This window comes from Oncorhynchus mykiss, chromosome 20 (genome assembly GCF_013265735.2).
Source record: "Oncorhynchus mykiss isolate Arlee chromosome 20, USDA_OmykA_1.1, whole genome shotgun sequence".
Classification (NCBI taxonomy): Eukaryota; Metazoa; Chordata; class Actinopteri; order Salmoniformes; family Salmonidae; genus Oncorhynchus; species Oncorhynchus mykiss.
In genome coordinates, this window is record NC_048584.1 from 28,038,359 (window position 1) to 28,055,181 (window position 16,823).

General features: G+C 45.8%; 1 protein-coding gene across 2 annotated transcripts in view; it reads left to right on the forward strand.

Moving 5' to 3' along the window:
• The window catches only part of akt3a (v-akt murine thymoma viral oncogene homolog 3a), a 142,484-nt gene that overhangs the window by 11,070 nt on the left and 114,591 nt on the right, over window positions 1–16,823 (forward strand). For both annotated transcript variants that reach the window (XM_021576348.2, XM_021576349.2), the window contains exon 2: window positions 5,727–5,991. In XM_021576348.2, coding sequence (XP_021432023.1) covers window positions 5,946–5,991 — 46 coding nt within the window. In that variant the 5' untranslated portion in view covers window positions 5,727–5,945. The remainder of the gene's footprint in view (window positions 1–5,726; window positions 5,992–16,823) is intronic.

The window sequence follows — 16,823 nt, forward strand, 5'->3', positions numbered from 1 at the left end:
GTGTCATTTATTCCCCAGCCTGATATGACAAGGCTTTTCTTAGATGTGTCAGCAGGTCTGATCTGAATACTGATGCTAGGCAGAGCTCCACAGTGGAATACACTAACTTTGATTTATTAAGCTAGCCTATGGTGAGTCTTTACACAGTACAATGTGGCAAGGCAAGGTTCTATGGCACCACAATTGAAATGCTTGCAGGTTTGATTCTCTCTGGACTGGCTATCGGATTTGGTTGAATTCCTTGTACATTTCACAGTACTCTTCTGGTCCTTGATGTAACATAGACATTCACAAAACTATTGTCTGTCAAATCCTTTGTTTGCAAATTAAGTAAACAGGAAGTAACAGGCGACCATGATACATTGATGCATTGTTGCACATTTTGGGGAATATTCAGAGGTGGAAACTTTCCGTGGGAATTAACGGGAATATATGGGAATTAACTGAAATATATATATATATATATATATATATATATATATATATATATATATATATATACAAATTAATATTAATACCATTTAAATTGAGATGTTTTTTTTATATTGGATACATTTACCATATCATATGGAGACAGAAACATAAACCTTTTACCTTATCATAAGTAGACATAATAGAAATAAAAAAACAATTTGACTCTTCACATGGGATGATTTCACTGAACAACCAAAGAAAGGGAATATTGAATGATTCCCAATGATCCACCGCATCTCCCAAAAACATTTTCAACATACAAAATGATAGTCTAGAAACTAAAGCTTTGGTTGTCTTCCTTTCAGGCTTCCATGTCTTCTCCCTGGACCTCCTCAATGTCCACCTCTTGAACATCAGACTCTGAGGCCTCATCTTCACTGTCACTTTCCAACCTTGTTGAGGATGGCTCGTGGTCAGGCTCAAAAAGCCTCAAATTTGCCCGGTTGGCCACCAATTTTTAAACCCTTGTATTGGTCAGCCTGTTGCGTGCTTTGGTGTGTGTATGTTCCCAAACAAGGACCAGTTGCGCTCTGAGACGGCTGATGTTGGTGAGATTTGGAGGATGATGGTGGCAACAGGGGAAAGAGCCTCAGATCCACAAAGTCCCTTCCAGCAGGTGGCTGATGAGCTATGTTGGCACGACTGCCATATTGCATCTCAATCCCAAAGCCCTTGCTTGGAAGTGTCCTTCGCCAGTCTGCTAAGAACCTTGGCCTCGTCCAGGCCAAGGTGGCGAGACACGGTAGTTATGACACCATAGGCCTTGTTGATCTCTGCACCAGACAGGATGCTCTTGCCAGCATACTTGGGGTCCAACATGTACGCTGCGGCGTCTATGGGCTTCAGGCAAAAGTCTTCACACTTTTTGATATATTTCAGAACTGCAGTTCCTCTGCTTGTAGCAAAGGAAGTGGGCAGGGCAGTATGGATTTCTTCACTTACATCTGCAAGCAGAGTCTGAACATCAGACAGGATGGCATTGTCTCCCTCAATCGGTGCAATGGCTACTGCTATAGGTTTCAGGCTTACCACTCTTTCCCAAAATACATCATCCGGGAGGATCCTCTTGATGGGGCTGTCCATATCGGCAGACTGTGATATGGCCATTTCTTGGAGAGACACTTTCCCCTCCAGGAGACTGTCAAACATGATGACAACACCACCCCAACAGGTGTTGCTGGGCAGCTTCAATGTGGTGCTCTTATTCTTCTCACTTTGTTTGGTGAGGTACAGTAGATTGCTGCTTTAACTTGATGACCCTTCACATACCTAACCATTTACTAGGCTCTCTTGTAGAGTGTATCCATTGTTTACAGTGCTATGATGTCCTTGAGGAGCAGATTCAATGCATGAGCAGCACAGCCAATTGGTGTGAAGTGAGTGTAGGACTCCTCCACTTTAGACCAAGCAGCCTTCATGTTCGCAGCATTGTCTGTCACCAGTGCAAATACCTTCTGTGGTCCAAGGTAATTGTTGACTGCCTTTAGCTCATCTGCAATGTAGAGACCAGTGTAACTGTTGTCCCTCGTGTCTGTGCTCTTGTAGAATATTGGTTGAGGGATGGATGTAGTTAATTATTCCTTGCCCACGAACATTCGACCACCCATCAGAGATGATTGCAATACAGTCTGCTTTCTCTATGATTTGCTTGAACTTCACTTGAACTCTGTTGAACTCTGCATCCAGCAAATGAGTAGATAAAGCATATCTGGTTGGAGGGGTGTATGCTGGGTGAAGAACATTCAGAAATCTCTTCCAATACACATTGCCTGTGAGCATCAGGGGTGAGCCAGTTGCATACACAGCTCGAGCAAGACATTCATCAGCATTTCTCTGACTACGTTCCACCATTGTGTCAAAAAAACGTCTGATTTCAGAAGGACCATGAACTGTTGCTTTGTCTGTCACCAGTGCAAATACCTTCTGTGGTCCAAGGTCATTGATGACTGCCTTTAGGTGTCTGAATCATAATTTTCACCCTGAATAGTAGTAGAGGGACTTTTGTCAGAGGTTGCTTGTTGTGAGCGCTGAGGGAACTTTATGCACTTGGCCAGATGATTCTGCATCTTTGTTGCATTCTTCACATATGATTTGGCACAGTATTTTCAAATGTACACAGCCTTAACTTCTACATTAGCTGCAGTGAAATGCCTCCACACATCAGATAGTGCCCGTGGCATTTTCCTGTAAAGATTAGGAAAAAAATCGTAAAAATCCCCAAATACAATTCTATGTACAGATAAATAGTTAAGCAGTTAGATTAAACAACTCCTTTGTAAGATAAATGTTTTAAAATGAAACATGTATGGAAACGGGTGAATTAATACTCCTCAGTTAGCAGGCTAAGGAATGCTAAAACCCACATGGTAGCAAAAACTAACTAGCAGAAATTGTTAACAAGTTTAAAATGATTTAAACACACTTTGCTGTAGGCTACTATTTACAAAAAAATCATGTCATAAAAAAATATATTCACCCCACCCAGTATTGTAATGAAAATGTACCATAAAGCATGTAATCCTTGGCTCAGACAGTGTAGTAGTGTGGGCTCAATAGCATCTCATTAGTATGCAAGATATTGAGAATCAGCTGTACATGTGATGGAGTGCACTGTACATGTGATGGAAGAATGCACTGTGCATGCAGAGCGTTACAATTCCATTGAATTGGGGATAGTTTAACAAAAATATGCCACAAGACCTAGAATTGCCTTGTGTGTATCCCACAAAAAAAGGTTCACTGTTATAAGCTAACTTTTTTTGATGAATTTAAGCTAAATTCCCCATATTCCCTGGCTTAACGTCCCATTGTTCTTAACTGACTTGCCTAGTTAAATAAAGGTAAAATAAAAATGAAATAAAAAAATGCAAAATTTCCAGAAGAATTCCACGAATTTACCAGAAAGTTTCCGACCCTTTGCAACTCTAGTTATGACACACACATAAAATAGCATTTGTGTATAGGTTAAGGCTATGACATACTGTCCTGTATATTATGTAGCCTACGTTTACAGGACAGTAATCCAATTAATTAATATTGTCTACTGGTCAGACACTTCTGAATTCGTGAATGTCAGAGTGACCACTGCTTCTAATACTGTTTGGAACAATGGTTATGTTGCGCCTCCAGTGAAGACCAGGCACACTCCTGTAGCAGTACTAGAGATCGTCACATGACTCTCTGAGGCTTCTGTTGTAGCTGGTCATTAGGTCGATAGGTTAACTGGCGCTTTGAACTCCTCAGTGTCGTACAAATTTGATTGAACAATTTAGTGGGTCTGTAATGTTTTGAGAACATGCTGTTTTCAGAAGTAGTAAGTAAGTAACCACTCTGGCAAAATCAATACTGCTCTAGTGGTCTTGGGAAATCAACTCCTGCTGTTGAACATTAAACACATAACCTAGTTAAAGGGATACTTCCGGAATTTGGCAATGAAGCCCTTTACTTCTCCAGAGTCAGATGAACTCATGGATATAATTTAAATGTCTCTACATGCAGTTTGAAGGAAGTTGCTAACTAGCATTAGTGCAATTGCTAACTAGTGTTAGCACAATGACTGGAAGTCTATGGTAACTGCTAGCATGCTACACTTCCAGTCATTCTGCTAACCCTAGTTAGCATTGGCTTACGAATCGAAGTTCATTTTCGATAAGATGATAGCTTAGATAAATCAGACTTGAAGAAGAGGCTCACTCAACAGCCTATTCGACGGAAGTTTTGAAAGGTAGCATAGGGTCATTGACAACAGTGTTATTTTTAGGAATGGCATATCGTATCCTAGAGTTTCAGGTCAGTGATGTGCCCCCACAGCCCACACAAGCCTCTCCCCGGCCACTACAGCCTCCATCCTGTTCTCCTGGCTTCTCACCAGAGGCTCCAGCTGCCCACCCACCGCCCCCTCCAATACTACCACCGTTTATGAATGAATCCTCAGGCCTTAGCTCAGATCAGATGAGAGATGAAGTAACTGAGTGTCGTACTGTTTTACTCAGGTTTTTAATTTAGCCCTCTAGTTAAGGTGCTGGGGGGTTTGAACTCTAATAAGGAAGAATGTTTCCTCTGAGTGTGCCTACTAGTCTAGTCATTAGTGGAGTAAAGTCAACAAGGTATTAGATTAGATAGCATAGGTGAGAAGAGACACTTTGTTTGTCTTTCCTGTTTGTCTGTTTCATCAAATCCGGGGTCAGCTTGATCTTCACCCTGTTAATCCTTGAGAGTCTAAGCCGGGTGAGGGGGGGGATTGTTTTAAGATGGTCATACCAAGGATCATTTTTAGCTATTTGATTTAGAATTGTAGGACCCCCTTAAGGTATAAAACATTTATATATTTTTTTTGGGGGGGGGGAAACATATTGAATTTGGCCTTACTGCTATTTGCCCATAGAAACACATTGAATAACAGCTTCCTACATGGATAAATAGATAGTCCAAAAAATGATCAAAAGTAAGTTTGTTCTGAAGTGTCTGTCCTATACCTGAGAGATAAGAAAGATCAGAAAACTATTTTTTAATGTATTTATGACATGTATTTAACCCCTTGTACTTCCATACATCTTTGTGACAGGTACTTGGCTACCTTCAGATTGTGTTCGTGAGAGTCTCATCTTTCATTAGAGGGGTCATAATAGTTTCTAGGCCAAACCGTTAGTTTGCTACAGCGGTTTCCTTGAGAATACCTTTTTTAAAATGTTATCATGGTCGGACAAACACGGTGGATTGAGATGCAGCCCAGGCAAAACAACTGATCAGCTTAAACTGATGGATTTTGATGGGGATTTTTTTATTATACCAATTATATTTCTGCAGGGGCGCGGACATCGACTCTATGGGGTTAATAGCATAATCAATACCTTTTTTGATGCTTGATTGACTTTGTTTTATCTTATTGGCCATTTAGACTAGAGGGAACATTTAGGTTAGATGTTTGTCACTTTCTTTTATCCTGTTTTGAATAATATACGGATATAAAAAGACCAATAAAGACAGGAACATTGCAATATAGCTCTTTAATAATAAACAGCATAGGAATGTGGTTCAGGGAAGAATAGGAAGTATCAACAGGAGAGTCCAACTGCTGAGGGGAAAACAATGCAACAAGGGAAAAGCAGCTTTGGTGGGATGGAGGGATGTTATTTGGCTTCACAATGACTGCTGTTTGTCATGTCAGATTGTGTAAGAATGAAGGGGGAACGACAAGGAGAGAGAGAGAAAATAATCCATGTATTATTTCCCCCCCTGTTACTTCCTTCCAGGCTGAGTCACCACTGGAGAGTGGGAAGGTCTGGAGAGAGAGAACGAGAGAGAGAGGGGAGGGGAGGGAGAGAAGAAACAACCACGAGAGGAAGAGAAGACGCGACACACCACTTGTATGTGAGTGTGTGAGAGAGAGCGAGAGCAACTGAGCGAGCTGCCGGGAGAGCGCGAGTAAGGGAGGGCGAGAAACACCGCCGGCATCGAGGCTGGGAGGCACCATGAGCGATGTCACCATCGTCAAAGAAGGCTGGGTGCAAAAAAGGGGTAAGTAGTACCTCTCCTCTTATGGGCTGTTTTGTAACCGACTGGGATGAGTGAGAGTGAGAGAGAACATGGAGATGTGTGTTTGAGAGTGAGAGAGAGAGAAAATGAGTAAACACATGGATGGGTGATTATTCTGTGTGTCTCCCCAGAGACAAGTCTCTTTATTATGGTTGGCTGGCTGCATTACGCCAGGGCATGGCTTCAGTCTGATTGTGTCTGAAGAGAACAGTGTGTGTGGGTGTATGAGAGGAGGGGAAGTGGGAGCACACAGCATGTGCCTGTAGTATGTACATGGTTTTCTGAGTGTCTGTCTGAGCTTAGCTTGCTGTGGTTGCGTGCGTGTGTGTGCGTGTGTGTGCGTGCGTGTTTGGCTGCTGTTGTTAAATGAAGGGGAAGGAGTGCCCCAGTGTTGATGTTGCAAGGCTGTTTTACTCCGATTTGACTTGGTCTCCCCTACTGTGTGTGGAATAGAGGCAAAATTGTATTTGCCTTAAGCTGTTGTCTGCTGCCGGCTTCTGCTTCTACTAGACATGAAACAACCTCCCTTGTCCCTGACTCAATGCTGGTGTCCCTTTCTGGTCCTAGTCCTTCAGGGGTGCTGTGCTGAATCTGACATAAACCCTGAGGAGAGAGAATTAATTTAATTCAGTTAATTAATTAATCAGTTAATTTAATAAAGTTTGTTAGATTTGGTTTTTAAATATTTCAGCTTTTATTTTCATTGTTTTTTATTATCTTTTTCCTGTAAAGCACATTGCGTTGCATTCCATGTCTGAAATGTGCTGTATAAATAAAGCTTGATTTGATGTTATGGACTTGGCCTGTTGCACAACAGCTCTGACATGTGAGGAGCATGTCATCTCAGGGTCGTGGGTCACTGGCCGGTTTCTCTGTTGAGATCTTTTGATGAAGATGGACAAGACATCACCCCTGACATCACCCCTGGTCTACACTGGTCTTGGTGCCTTGCTCACTCTCTGTCTTGGTCTCTGTCTGTTTGATGGCCTTCTATTTCCCCTCAGTCTGTGCCCTGAGTGGGTGCCCTGAGTGGGTGCCCTGGGTGGGTGCCCTCTCTGACAGATTGTGAGTGTTCAACATTTTTCTCGAACCACCTAAAAATTCTCAGTGCTGTACTAAATTAGAGACAGCCTTAGTTTGCCTTACATCCTTAGTTTATGTGTGTGTGTGTGTGTGTCTATCCAAGCATGTGAGCAGCAATGGCACTGGCTGGCTCCAGTCACTCTTGCCACCCCATTTGGTTGAATTATGAGCCCCTAGTCCATGTCTGACACACTTGAGTTGATTTAGAAGACTCCAGGTACACTCCTCCAGCTCCTGCTCTCTCATTGAGCTGCTGCCTAAATAGATTTTTATGGACAAAATACAAGTGGTGAAGTGGATGGTCAGTGGACCTTAATGTCTGATGTGATTTGTGGGGTTTCTGACCCCTAGGGGTTCTGCTACAGACTACAGACTTATTATAATAGGATCTCTAGCTGTCTTGGTCCTCTGTAGCTTAGTTGGTAGAGCATGGTGCTTGCAACACAAGGATAGTGAGTTTGATTCCCGGGACCACCTGTATGTAAAATGTATACACACATGACTATAAGTCACTTTGGATAAAAGCGTCTGTTAAATGGCATCTATTCTAGATGTGATGAGCCACAGTCTGTTCTGGGGTTTTAGGCCTGCAGCACAGTCACATTGTGTTCTGTCTCTAAAGCTCCCAGAGCTCATGTCTGTCTATCAAAATGGAATGCAGCTTTTTAGGAGGCGTCTGCATGCAATTTTCCAGACCATAGTACAGAACCATTATGCCAATGCTTTTGTGGTCTTACACAGTGTCAAGGCTTGCAGTTGAAGTGCTATTTGATGGTATTGAAGTATTGATTCACTCCAAGCAGAATTAGCCTAAACCAAGAAATTAGCTTAAGGACAAAGCTTGTTTTTCATCAGACATGATTGAATCAAGGCTTTAAGCTCTGCAAGGGATTCCAGTGAAATGGGGGGGGGGGGGGGGGGGGGGGGGGGGGGGGGGGGGGGGGGGGGGGCGAGACAACCAGAGGCACGGGTGGGTGGGAGCGACCAGAGGCACGGGTGGGAGCGAGACAACCAGAGGCACGGGTGGGAGCGAGACAACCAGAGGCACGGGTGGGAGCGAGACAACCAGAGGCACGGGTGGGAGCGAGACAACCAGAGGCACGGGTGGGAGCGAGACAACCAGAGACACGGGTGGGAGCGAGACAACCAGAGGCACGGGTGGGAGGGAGACAACCAGAGGCCCGGGTGGGAGTGACCAGAGGCCCGGGTGGGAGTGACCAGAGGCACGGGTGGGAGCGAGACAACCAGAGGCACGGGTGGGAGCGAGACAACCAGAGGCACGGGTGGGAGCGAGACAACCAGAGGCACGGGTGGGAGCGAGACAACCAGAGGCACGGGTGGGAGCGAGACAACCAGAGGCACGGGTGGGAGAGAGACAACCAGAGGCACGAGTGGGAGAGAGACAACCAGAGGCACGGGTGGGAGCGAGACAACCAGAGGCACGGGTGGGAGCGAGACAACCAGAGGCACGGGTGGGAGGGAGACAACCAGAGGCACGGGTGGGAGGGAGACAACCAGAGGCACGGGTGGGAGGGAGACAACCAGAGGCACGGGTGGGAGGGAGACAACCAGAGGCACGGGTGGGAGCGAGACAACCAGAGGCACGGGTTGGAGCGAGACAACCAGAGGCACGGGTGGGAGCGAGACAACCAGAGGCACGGGTGGGAGAGAGACAACCAGAGGCACGGGTGGGAGCGAGAGTGCTGTTGAGTTATCTGGGAAATGTCTGAACCGTAGAGCTTTATAATGCTAGCTGTGCAGAGGTCATGTGAGTGTGCAGCCGTTGCATCGGTTTCAATGCAAATCACACGGGTAGGTGAGTGAAAAATAATGCAGTGTATGACACAACACCGTTTGAGCACACTAGTAAGATTAAGCATAATCACACCGTGTGTGTGTGTGTGTGAGTCAACTTCTCGGAGCCTCCCAGATGTGCACATGCTCCAGCGCTGTCCATTCCATCCCATATAAAGCCATGTGGGAACCTGGGGGATCCGTTCAAACTTCCCTCCCTCCCTCCCTAGGAGGGGAGGGGCCACGCCTTTCTCCAGCCATGCAGCCTGCAGATGGGGAGACGAGAGGAGCCTCGGCCCTAAGCTGCCTGGGAAACAGAGCACGTTTTGTTGGGCTTGGACTCCGGCCAACATGACCTTGTTCACCCTCTCTTTCTCTGCCCCTCCCTCTCCTCTCTCCATCCTTCGCTCATCTATTTTCCCTCCGCGCTCTGTCCCACTCCATTCTAACCGCCTGCCTTCCTGCTTGTGTTTCCCTTGCTGCAGTAAAGTTATTTTGTCCCTGGCCTGACACAGGCTGTGTCTACTGGGTGAGTTTGTGAAAACAGAGCTGTGATACAAGGGGAAAGGGGGGCGCCTGGGGGTGACATAATTTCCTGTTTACGGACCAGCTGAATGGGTCTCTCTGAGAGGGGGCCAGCTGAAGAGAGGATGATTGACCAGCTCCTCTGTCCTCCTCCCTGCATTACATCCCTCCATCCATCCATGCTCTCACACTCAATTCACTAAGTGCTGATTGAACTCTGGGCCAATGATGTCCTCATCCCCTGGAAGCAGCAGATCGGAGACGAAGGTAGAACAATACACTACTAGGCTCTATTCAGTCCAAATCTGTAAACGGGTTTCCCTGTTCAATCAAAAGCAGCATTCTTCCATGTGTGTATTATTGCAACCCAAAGTGAATTGTTTTCAGCTACTTCCTGAAATCCGGTCACTGGGTTTGATGGAATAAGTCCAACTGCTTCTGGGGCTCACTTAAAGACATGTATTAATATAATTCGATGACTTTTGCAGTGTGGATCTCTTAGATATCTCCCTCACAGATCTACATGGATTCTCTCTAGCATATGGTGAAGCACAGAGGGAAATGGATGGCATCTGCACCATTCAGATAAGCATCCCACATGGCCCCCTTGGATTGGTTCTGGATGGCGTGTCTGTGTCATCATCTCTGGTTAAGAGCAGACCTCCCTGTCCCTGTGTGTGTGTGTGTGTGTGTGTGCATAATGAGTGCTCTGGGGCTGCTGGGATCACATGGCTGCTCTGCTGCGGTCTCAGTCAGAACAGTGATGGAACACTGTGTACTGCAGGGGTTATGACTGGGGAAAAATGGGAGTGGGGGTGGGAGGGGGTGGAAGCTGTGCAGAGGCATGAATGAAGCTCTGTCTCACGCTCTCTTTATCTCTCTGACTCTGACCTTGGTGGTACCAGCTCTGCTGACTGTGCTGTACCTTCAGTCACCTCTGGCAGGGAGAACCCATCTGACCCCACACAGAGCAACACTTCAGTGGCCATTGCACCACTCCTCTGGCTCCCCTCTCTCCCCCTCCGCCCAGGCCTCATGGTGGGGTGTGGTGGGGTGGGGGCTGCTAGTGGGAACTCCCTGGAAATCTCCTCCATGACTCAGAAGAAAGTGAGACACAGACAGCAGCCAATGTGATGTGACCTGTCTGGTCTGTTTCCATAATTTGCTATCAACTTATCACACTTATGGTACATGTCTAGCTGCTCCTCCCCTTTCCAAGAGCACTAGTAGATATTATACAGTGTGGCTTCACTACTATCAGACCTGTCTGCCTCCAGTCTTCTCCTCATGATGGGCCCCAGCGTGCGTATGCCTGCCTGGTAGCGCGTTCCATCTACGCATATTAAGTGGAGGAGTGCAGCCTCCACAGTCACGACTCAGCCTTTCGTGCGTGTCTGTGTGATGCATCAAGGACACACACGCACACAGACAGACTTACTGTATATACAGAAAATTGTCTGTCTGGCTGTCTCTCTAGCTGGCTGGCTGTCTGTCTGGCTGGGAGAGGTCTTGCTTGCTGACTGGCTGGGTGGGTGGCTTGCTGGCAGTCTTGTACGTGACTAGCTGGCTGGGAGAGATCTTGCTTGCTCACTGTCTTTCTGGCTGGCTGGCTGGTTGGCTGTCTGGGTGGCTGTCTGGTAGAGTTCTTACTTGCTTGCTGTCTGGAGAGGTCTTACTTGCTAGCTGACTGGGAGAGGTCTTGTTTGTTGGCTTTCTCTGATTAGCTGGCTGACTGGCTGGGAGAGGTCTTGCTTGCTGACTGGCTGGCTGGCTGGCAGTCTTGTCTGACTAGCTGTCTGGGAGAGGTCTTGCTTGCTCACTGTCTTTCTGGCTGGCTGGGAGTGGTCTTACTTGCTGGCTGACTGGGAGAGGTCTTGATGCTGGCTGTCTGTCTGACTAGCTGGCTGACTGGGTGAGGTTTTGCTGGCTGTCTGTCTGACTGGCTGGGAGAGTTCTTGTTTGCTGCTGTCCAGGGAGGGGTGCAGGCCAGAGGAACAGGGTTAGGGTGCTGCTGACTCACGGCCCAATCCAGAGCCATGACTGCAGTGTGTGTGTGTGTGTGTGTGTGTGTGTGTGTGTGTGTGTGTGTGTGTGGATGGCCCAGGGCCGGCCTTCTCTAATGATTGTGCTGCATTATTATTAGTCATCAGCCTGCTGACTGATGTGGTCCATGTGTTCTGATCCTCAGATAGTGGATCACATAGTACTAGGCTCTTCATGTTGCTCTACCCTCATCCATCCCTCAGTCCAAACTGCACTCTGTGTGTGTAAACGTCTGCTGCGTGTCTTGTCTGTGTGTTGAGCCCTGTCTGAGCAGGAGAGAGGAGGACTAGGGAGGTTGGGGTGTTTAGACTCTAAATGCTATTGCCATGTCTGTGTTGAGGGTTGAAGTGCTTGATCTTTACCAAATGTGATGAAAATGCCCAGCATGTGTTTACTCTTACTTTGTACTTGTAACCTGTAGCAGGAAATGTATAGGACAGGATCAATATCAATATGACATGTAATTTAATGTCTGTAGGCTACATGTTTCAAACAGACCACCATAGTCCCTGTGCCCAAGAAAGCGAAGGTAACCTGCCTAAATGATTGCCGCCCGTTGCACTCACGTCGGTAGCCATGAAGTGCTTTGAAAGCCTGGTCATGGCTCAGATCAACACCATCATGCCGGAAACCCTAGACCCACTCCGCTTCAGATACCGCCCCAACAGATCCACAGAGGACCCGATCTCAATCGCACTCCACACTGCCCTTTTCCACCTGGGCAAAAGGAACAGCTATGTGAGAATGCTGTTCATTGACTACAGCACAGCGTTCAACACCAGAGTGCCCACAAAGCTCATCACTAAGCTAAGGATCCTGGGACTAAACCTCTCCCTCTGCGACTGGATCCTGGACTTCTTGATGGGCCGCCCCCAAGTGGTAAGGGTAGGCAACAACACAGCTGCCACGCTGATCCTAAACACTGGGGCCCCTCAGGGGTGTGTGCTTAGTCCCCTCCTGTACTCCCTGTTCACCCATGACTGCGTGACCAAGCACGTCTCCAACACCATCATTAAGTTTGCTGACGACACAACAGTGGTAGGCCTGATCACTGATAACGATGAGACAGCCTATAGGGAGGAGGTCAGAGAACTGGAAGTGTGGCCAGACCAACAACCTCTCCCTCAATGTGAGTAAGACAAAGGATCTGATTGTGGACTACAGGAAAAGGAGGGCTGGACAGGCCCCCATTCACATCGACGGGGCTGTAGTGGACTGGGTTGAGAGTTTCAAGTTCCTTGGTGTCCACATCACCAACAAACTATCATGGTCCAAACACACCAAGCCAGTTGTGAAGAGGGCACGACAATACCTTTTCCCCCTCAGGAAACTAAAAAGATTTGGCATGGGTCCCCAGATCCTCAAAAAGTTGCACCATCGAGAGCATCTTGACTGGTTGCATCACCGCCTGGTATGGCAACTGCTCGGCATCTGACCGTAATGCACTACAGAGGGTAGTGTGTACGGCCCAGTACATCACTGGGGCCAAGCTTCCTGACATCCAGGACCTATATCCTGGATGTCAGGAAGCTTGGCCCCAGTGATGTACTAGGCAGTGTCAGAGGAATGCCCAAAAAATTGTCAAAGACTCCACAATCACCCAAGTCATAGGCTGTTGTCTCTGCTACCACACGGCAAGCGGTACCGGAGCGCCAAGTCTAGGACCAAAAGGCTCCTTAACGCTTCTACCCCCAAGCCATAAGACTGCTGAAAGCCATACATTGACCTCCCCACCCCTTTGTTTTTACACTGCTGCTACTCGCTGTTTTATATCTATGCATAGTCACTTTACCTCGACTAACCTGTACCCCCGCACATGGACTCGGTACCTCCCTTGTATATAGCCTCGTTATTGTTATGTAATTTTCTTATGTTACTTTAAAAAAAGAAATCACTAGTTTATTAAGTAGATATTCTTCTTAACTCTATTTCTTGAACTGCATTGTTGGTTAAGGGCTTGTAAGTAAGCATTTCAAGGTAAGGTCTACACTTGTAAGTAAGCATTTCAAGGTAAGGTCTACATTTGTTGTACTTGGCGCATGTGACAAATAAAATGAGATGTTTGATTTGATTGATTAAGGCTTACTGAATGAAAAGCATGCTTTGATAAAGTTGGCTTTATTAGTTGTAACAGTCTAATGATACTGGAAGAGTTATTACTGGCCATACACTAGATATGTAACAGAGCATTCCTCCCAAAAGGAGCCTCAAAGTTAGTTTTTTCAGAGAAACACTCTCTACTTTTTAATTAGCAAATGGTTGTTTTCATCTAGATAGTCAACTCCTTTCTCTCCTCTCTGAATGAGACTGTAACTCTCACTGAAGACATATTTCACTGTCTGCAGTCAACACATTTATCAAAGTAGTCAGAACAACAACAGGGACGCATCGAGCAGCTTAAATTACTTCATTAGAACATTCCTCTCCCTCATTAAACATTCCTGGAATGTTCTGTCTGCTTGCTATCATCACTGGCACTCAATCATCTTCCGCCTTCCGTCATACCATCCAGAGAGTCTTCTCACTCATTCTCTAGATCCAGTATCCCCCTGCAAGGCTAACATCCACAGCATAGACCAGCTTAAATTTCAAGATGGTACATGCTGGTCTATGCTGGTCATGCTGGTGTGACCAACATGGCCTAGCTAGTTAGGCTGGCTGACCAGCTGGTGATGCTGGTGACCAGCTCATGCTGGTATGCTTGTGACCAGCTCATGCTGGTACTGGATGCTGTTGATGCTAGTATGCTGTTGACCAGTTTATGCTGGTATGCTGTTGACCAAGCTGGTCTATACTGGTCCAACATGGTCTAGCTCAGGGATGGGCAACTTTGATGGGAGTGGGGCCACAAAAAAGTTAACTCACGAAGGGCCGCAGTGGCTCACGTGTCTGAAAACCTGCATCCATACCCACACATGCAGTCAGAACCGGCCCTAGCCTTTTCGGGGCCCTAAGCAAAATGTTGTTGTCCCCCCCATTTGACCATGATTACTACAAATGGATATGGTCTAGTGGCCAGCTAACATACCAATCTAAAAATGTTTTGCTTTAATGGGCTAATTGAGTGACAGTCAGTGACTGACATAACGTAACTGCTGATGCACAAACTAATTTTGAAATTGTGCCTTGTGTATCCTACTATTCTAACTCTAAACAGTAAGTTGAGAGCAAGACTGAGTTCCCTTTTGTTCCATGGGCCTACAAAAGGGGGGCTGCCAGTTACCCATCCCAGGTCTAGCTGGTCAAGCTGGTCTGGCAAAACCACACATATTATCATATTTCCCAGCATGCTCTATTGCAGTTAGATTTTTTTTTTTTTAATTTAAAGTTTATTAAGTTTTCTTGTTTTTCAATCAACCAACAAAACACATTCCACATTCACAGATGTGACAGGCTTTAAAATAAATAAATAAATAATAATAATAATAATACTTTTGAAAAAATAAAAATACAATTAAAATGAATGATAAAGTCAAATAAAATCATTTATTTTTCTTAATCTATATATTTTCCTTGGTACATATATATATACATACATGCATACGTACGTACGTACGTACGTACATATATACGCACATATACATACACACCCACACATACGCACACATACTCAAAAACTAAATTAAAATAAAAACACACACAAAAAAAAAAACATAACACTTGCAGCAGCACTATCAAGGTTCTTATCAGCTATTTCAAGCATTCGCTGAGACGACGGGCCAATAGTTCGTTTTTAGGTTTTACAGTACCTTACACAACATGTATCTGCGCATTTCCCTAGTCACCCCGTTCCCTCTGTCCAGTTTGAAATATAGTTGAATAGTGGAGACCAGAGTCTATCAAACTTGGGCTGTCTCTTGTGGAGGTCATAAGTGAGCTGCAGTTAGATTTTTTAAATTGTTTGTTTCAATATCTTTTTGGTTTGTTGTGCTTTTGCATGTACATTGATTTGATGAATTCATCTTATTCTACACAAAGATAAATAACATACATTTTGGTGGACTTATTAGTTGGACTTATTGCACACGGTACTGAAATGGTTGTTCCCATTTTGACCCTCTTTCTAACCCTGGCAGTCATTCTGAATGCAGATTGTGGGCGAATAAAAGTTGAAATAGTTGGATACCAACATTTAATAGGAATTAAACATCACTTTGCAAGCCAGCAGAATGTGACTTGCAGGCCTGTTTTGGCCACTGTATTAGGGAAAAACGAAGCCCTCAAATGAAGGCCTTATGATATGTCATGTACTGTCTTTAAATAATAAAGCACTTTGATGCTGGTCACCAATGTCCAAAACCCATCGAAGGCACCAGCGTAGGCACCAGCAAAGGCACCAGCAAAAACACAAGGCACCAGCGAAAACCCAGCGAAGGCAGGTGACCAGCATAATCAGCCTATTCTGGTCTATGCTGTTTTTTTCAGCAGGGATGTTCTATAGCAGGGCTGCCCAACCGTCTTCCTGGAGATCTACGGTTCTGTGGGTTTTCAGTCCAACCCTAATTTAACACACCTGATTCTACTAATTAGCTGCTCAACAAGATCTTAACTAGCTGAATCAGATATACTAAATTAGGGTTGGACTGAAAACCTACAGGAAAGTAGATCTCCAGGAAGAGGGTTGGGCAGCCCTGTTCTATAGGGTTCCATTGGTACGTATTACCAGGCCCTTGTTTCTCTGCTCATATGCTGGCTCAAACTTGGTGTTTGGTGTGAAGAGTTGCAGGATCATAGAGTTCACTCCTGTAATGATGAGCTCAATGTCAAGAGTCTGATGACTCGAGTCAGGAGGAAAGAGAAGGAGTGAGTGGGGGAGAGAGACCACTCAGCCATGTCTGTCTGTGCTCTTTCCCCGTCCAGTGCTCAGGTTTCAGGGCAGACGGGACAGGACCTCTGTTCAGGGTCTTATCAGGGACGGACATCTTGGCTAGTGTGACCGTGTCAGCTGCCACCCGCTTTAATGTTGCCATTGAAGGGGAAAAGGAGCAGGGGGTGGCCCATACCTATGGCACTGTTAGGCTGATCCTCGGTCTGGGGGGCAAGGCTTAGAGGCGAGCTGTAGGAATGGAGGCTGGTTTGACTCAAGATGTTATTACTTTTTTGGTTCAACCTCTGAGGAACACTCTTGGTATTGATTGGCTTTGGCTAAACTCATGGGTGTCGATCTGAGGAACACTCTTGGTATTGATTGGCTTTGGCTAAACTCATGGGTGTCGATCTGAGGAACACTCTTGGTATTGATTGGCTTTGGCTAAACTCATGGGTGTCGATCTGAGGAACACTCTTGGTATTGATTGGCTTTGGCTAAACTCATGGGTGTCGATCTGAGGAACACTCTTGGTATTGATTGGCTTTGGCTAAACTCATGG